At 37.3% G+C, this 5,581-nt stretch overlaps 1 protein-coding gene across 1 annotated transcript; it reads left to right on the top strand.

Annotated features, from left to right (window-relative positions):
• The first annotated feature begins 660 nt into the window (after positions 1 to 660).
• Positions 661 to 5,181, top strand: EGY3 (ethylene-dependent gravitropism-deficient and yellow-green-like 3). Its single transcript, XM_011629763.2, is given in 6 exon segments — positions 661 to 873; positions 959 to 1,156; positions 1,859 to 2,083; positions 3,930 to 4,168; positions 4,340 to 4,494; positions 4,735 to 5,181. Coding segments are annotated over 6 exon segments (1,371 nt in total). The 5' UTR covers positions 661 to 675; the 3' UTR covers positions 5,091 to 5,181.
• Positions 5,182 to 5,581: the final 400 nt, after the last annotated feature.

The following is a 5,581-nucleotide window of genomic DNA, read 5'->3' as shown; positions in this document are numbered from 1 at the left end:
ATGGTTTTGGAGGAAGAGGGGGAAAGTTCTGGTTCACTTCCATTTTCTAGTACTGGTTGATATTTTGCTATTAGATGTGGCCATTACCGTTATAACGGATATTTTAACTGTTTTTCAAAATTTATAAAGTCATCTTCAACAATGTGTTATCCATAAAAAGGCCCCACTCTCAATCCAGTATATCCACACTCTTTCATCCATCTATTACTCTCTCTCAAACTTCTAGAGTTTTCTTCTCTCTTCTCCTCGCTCTCCAATTCCATGCTCTTTCAACTCCATGGATCTATTCACAATCTCATCTTTCCTCTTTCTCACTCTTCTTTTTCTCACATTTCTGGACCAGCACTCTGAACTACTGAAATGGCATCAATTTCCCTCACTTCCTCATGGTCTCTCACAAACTCTAATGGCAGAACCCTTCATACAAAAAACCCATTTAAGAGAACCAACAATCTCTCCTTTTCTCTCTCTAGAAAGCCCAGAAGAGGAAATTCTGTTAGCTGCTCTGTAAATGAGGAGTCCTCATCTCCATCTTCCTCTACTACAGTTGTTCCGGAGAAGATTTATACTGAGAAAGAAGACGGCTTATCTTCTTCTACTTCTCAAGAACAAGGAAATGGGCGTGATGAACCCGAAGAAGTTGATTGGAAGGCTGATGAAGAGTTCAAGAAATTTATGGGGAATCCTTCTATTGAAGCAGCCATTAAATTGGAGAAGAAGAGAGCTGATAGAAAGCTCAAGGAACTTGACAGAGCATCAGGTGGTAACCCACTAACCATGTTCTTCTCTAACATAATTAAAGACAGTTTGGCTAGAAAGAAAGAGAAGTTGGAAGAGGCAGAGGAAACTTTTAAGGCTTTGGATTTCAACAAGGTAAGCACTTGTTTAGAAAGAGAGAGTGAGATGGAGATAAATAGTCTTATTTTCTGAAATACTGTAGTTACATTTGCATCTACAGTTGAAGAGCTGTTTTGGGTATGACACATTTTTTGCTGTTGATGTTCGAAGATTTGGAGATGGGGGCATTTTTATCGGAAATTTGCGAAAACCCATTGAAGAAGTGATGCCCAAGTTAGAGAAGAAGCTATCACAGGCAGCAGACCGAGAAGTGGTTCTCTAGTTTATGCAAGAGCAAACAAATGACATTACAAAGCAGGTGGGCATTCATTGCGTTAAAAGAGACTCTTCTCTTGCTAAGTTTAGTAATTTTTGGACAGGACATTGAATTACCTGCCTGTATTCTTTTTTAGATAAATTCGCCAACAGGAGAAACAGGAATTTGGGTATCTTGGATGTGATTAGGGTGATTCAGATTCATTATAAGCCCTATATTTAGAGATTTTATCTTTCCTGTAGTCTTCTTGGCAAATGAACCAATAGGAAAAAAAAAATCTTTGTTTTGAACAGGGCAATTAATTATTCAATCTGAACTCACATTTGTAGGATTTTTATCTTCCCATGTATTCTTTTTGTTGCATTAACTGACTGAAGACAAGATTTGAGTGCATTGGTTTTGCTCAGGGCAACTAAAATTGTATTTTGAGCTCATATTCATAGATTTTAATAATTGATCTGCAGAATTTATCAGAGTATATTAGTTTTTAAATGTTGGTATTCCGATCACTCTGGATCCCACTTTCAATGCATCACACTCAAATAACTTTAAGAACTACTTACTCATTATCATGCTTCATATTCTCCAAACAAAACCCATTAACATATTTTGTGCATTGAATTTGGTCTTCTTATGGGTGGTTTGTGCAAGAATTTGTAATATGAAGTGTACCCCTATAAGCTAACTTTGTGTTTGGAGGAATATAGGATTTTACTTATTTATGTGTTTGTCTTTGTCATTAAGGTTTGTGTGGTGCAACCAAAAGCTGAACTAGATCTGCAATTTGAGTCAACCAAACTGAGCACTCCATGGGGTTATATCAGTGCCGTTGTCTTGTGCGTTGCAACCTTCAGCACTATAGCTTTGGTTAGCGGCTTCTTTCTCAAGCCTGATGCGCCTTTCGATGATTACGTTGCTAATGTGTTGCCTCTTTTTGGTGGATTTCTCTCCATTTTAGGCATTTCTGAGGTATGTGTCACATTCGTTTTTCTAATTATTCGAGTTAAATATTTGTATGGTAAATCTCAATTTATATTAAACATAGATTTCCTATGTCGGGCAAAACTTCCAACAAATCTTTCATAATATTATCTGGGCAATGCCCAAATATCAGAGGTGATTATTGGGAAGACTGTCGAACTAATTGTTTCTTTCTCTGTGTTTTATTATTGATAATGACCTCTTTTGGCTCATGAACTGTCATGCATATGTGACAATCCCTCTACATTATCTACCTTTTATCCTTAGTGACCTAAGGTAGTGTCCATACTGCTTTTTTTGTGATTTTTAGGGTTTTCAATATATGTATATATACTTCTTGTTCTACCTAAGACTGTTGCTTATATGGACTCTCAATGAGCCAATTCATGATAAAGTTTAGTTTGGTACATGCTTTTGATAATCCTTGCCATTTCATTCATATTTTCAAATAAGCAGACGGAGGACATCTGTCGAACCCAGGTATAGACTTATCAACACCCTTTCCATGATTATGGCTCCACTTCCCTTTTGTAGAATTCAATGTTCAATTGAAGGCACCTACTTCTTTTGTTGTAACCTCAATCAAACCATCCACATTGCTTCCCCCATGTGTAGGTCAGGCATATTATAGTTTACTGTCAATTTGTTCAGTCGTGGTTTATTCCTGGTGTTATAACTCTTGCTTTGGTTTCTGCCTCTCATAATCTTGCCAACCACTTTAATTGTGTTATCTCCCTTTCTATGTCCTTAGTTGACTAGTTGCATTGAGGGGGTCTGTTTGGTGCTATATTTCCCTTGTGGTATTTATGTCTTTTGTTATTGTTTTTTCATTCCTAGTTGTATACCGGCAGCTAATAGTAAATTAGACATGTTTTCTAATGTTTTTGTTTATTAGGAATTTTTTTTTATCATTCTGTAGTCGAATGAACATATTTCCACACATAAGGATACATTTTGCAATATCAAATAGGATAACATTGGGCACTTACAATGAAAACTTTTTTGCGGTCCTGAGGGATGTCTTATGTTAACATCACTTTGTATACCACATTCTAGTGCTTCCTATGAACTCACATCATAAGAAGCATGAGAGGAAATATTTTGATCTAGTGGATACTGATTTGGTTGGGAATCGAACAAAAACAGTGAAAACTGTCCATAGTGTCAACTTCCGCCTTGACTATCCCCTCCTATCATTACTCTTAGAAGTAGTAAATATAGTCAATTTCATCATTTTCTGAGAAAGTTGTTCATATTTTTTTGCAATGACTTGCCTTTTCGAGTATATAACATGGAAATTGCTTAGTAGACATTTGAATGGTAAGTCAAATTCATGCCTTCAAGTGAGACCATTTTTTTCTTTCTATTCTCTTATTGATATCTTGTCGTCTCAGAGTTTATTATATGCAAGCAAAAAGGTAGGTCAGCTTTGCATATTTGGATCTTCAATGGTTGAACCCTTGGCCTACTGCCCACAAACCGGGGGTGCCTTCCACTAGGTAAAAGTCGAGGCCTTTTTTTTTTTTTCTTTTGGCTTAGAAGCCATTTGGGAAATAAATACTTTGTCTTTTTGTGAGTTTTGAGATTGTTTTTTTTTTGTTCTTCCATTGATTCTTTGTCATCTCAGAGTTTGTTACCTGTAAAAAGGGTAGGTGAGCTTGGTCTTTTAGGGTCTTTCAAGCGTTGAACGCCTGACCTTATGCCTACAAATCAGAGGTCTCTACCACTATGCCACTGCCTTAAAGACATATTTATGTGGAAATTGTTTGGAAACTATGTTGCTGTTTATGAAGTCCTGATGTGGACCCCTGTTACTTGTATTTGATCTTGACAGATTGCCACAAGAGTAACTGCTGCTCGCTATGGGGTTAAACTTAGCCCATCTTTCCTAGTCCCATCTAACTGGACTGGTTGTCTTGGTGTGATCAATAACTATGAATCCCTTCTTCCAAATAAGAAAGCCCTCTTTGATATCCTTGTTGCCCGAACTGCTAGTGCATATTTGACATCATTAGTCCTTGTAGTTTCAGCTTTTGTGGCTGATGGAAGCTTTAATGGAGGAGACAATGCCTTGTAAGTCTATTGCACAAACTCTGTTGATTTTATAGTACCTCCCTACTTTGTTTTTCACATCATAGGGACTGTTCACATCTTGATCAAGATTACATTTTCATGTATGGATGAGTATTGGACAATGATTTGGGGAAAATTTACCCAAGACATTTTTTTAGTTCTTTTTTGCAGGTACATAAGGCCGCAGTTTTTCTATAACAATCCATTACTGTCATTCATCCAATATGTGATAGGCCCATATGCAGATGATCTTGGGAATGTATTGCCTTATGCTGTGGAGGGCGTTGGGGTGCCTGGGGATCCCCTTGCGTTTGCTGGACTTTTAGGTGTGTGTCATTTCATATCCCAGTTAACTGCAGAAAAATTCCCCCAAGTTCTAAAAATATGTAGAAATAATGTCTTTGAAATCTCATGAAAACTCTCTCTCTCTCTCTCTCTCTCTTTTGCCATAGCCATCTTCCTCAACCTTACGTATTCATACAAATATTAATATTGATAGATGGATCCATATGAAGATGTAGATATATATATTTGGACTCTTAACTTCAGGCATTTGATATGTGTAGGGATGGTGGTTACATCACTAAACCTTCTTCCTTGTGGCCGACTCGAAGGAGGCCGCATAGCGCAAGCATTGTTTGGGCGTAACATTGCCATCATTCTTTCCTTTGGGACTTCTCTACTCCTAGGCATAGGAGGGCTCAGTGGCAGTGTCCTTTGCTTAGCTTGGGGCCTTTTCGCAACCTTCTTTAGGGGCAGAGAAGAGATACCTGCAAAGGATGAGATCACTCCCTTAGGTGAGGATCGGTATGCATGGGGCATTGTTTTAGGCATTATTTGTTTCCTCACTCTCTTCCCTAATGGAGGGGGAACCTTCTCAAGGTCGTTTCTAAACCCCCCATTTTTCATGGGAGAGATGTAAGTACTGTGAAAAGTATGGTTGTTGGGTTCACAATATCATTCCACCCTGTAAAATTAGATTGCATCAGCAAAATATATGGTTGTTTTGTCCATGGCATCATGTTTCAATCTGTAAAATTGAATATCTACTGAATGATATGGCTTTTTAGTTCGTTATACTCTTAACTCAATGTGTAAATCGAATTGGACATAGTTTGCTGCATCTGAACCTGTTCTATAAATGTAGATAGTAATGGCTGGACCATTTAATCATTCTTTTATACACCAACCTATCAAATTAGATTATCAGTGAGGAAAATGGCACATACCCAAAAAAAAAAAAAAGTAAGGAAAATGGCTGTTTAGGTAGGAATAGGTCTTCAGCTTTATTATCTAAAGTGTCTATTTCGCCTTCAAAATAAGTGTTCACGAATTAGCAAGATATGTAACTTTTTTAGCTTCAAATTTCATAATCGATATTGGAAATTGATTTTAGAGCTATCTTAGAGATTT

Source organism: Amborella trichopoda, chromosome 12, assembly GCF_054954075.1.
Source record: "Amborella trichopoda isolate Santa Cruz 75 chromosome 12, AtrichopodaSantaCruz75HAP2 v2.0, whole genome shotgun sequence".
In the NCBI taxonomy this organism is placed as follows: Eukaryota; Viridiplantae; Streptophyta; class Magnoliopsida; order Amborellales; family Amborellaceae; genus Amborella; species Amborella trichopoda.
The sequence above is the reverse complement of the archived record's forward strand: the minus strand, read 5'-3'. Positions and strand labels throughout refer to the sequence as shown.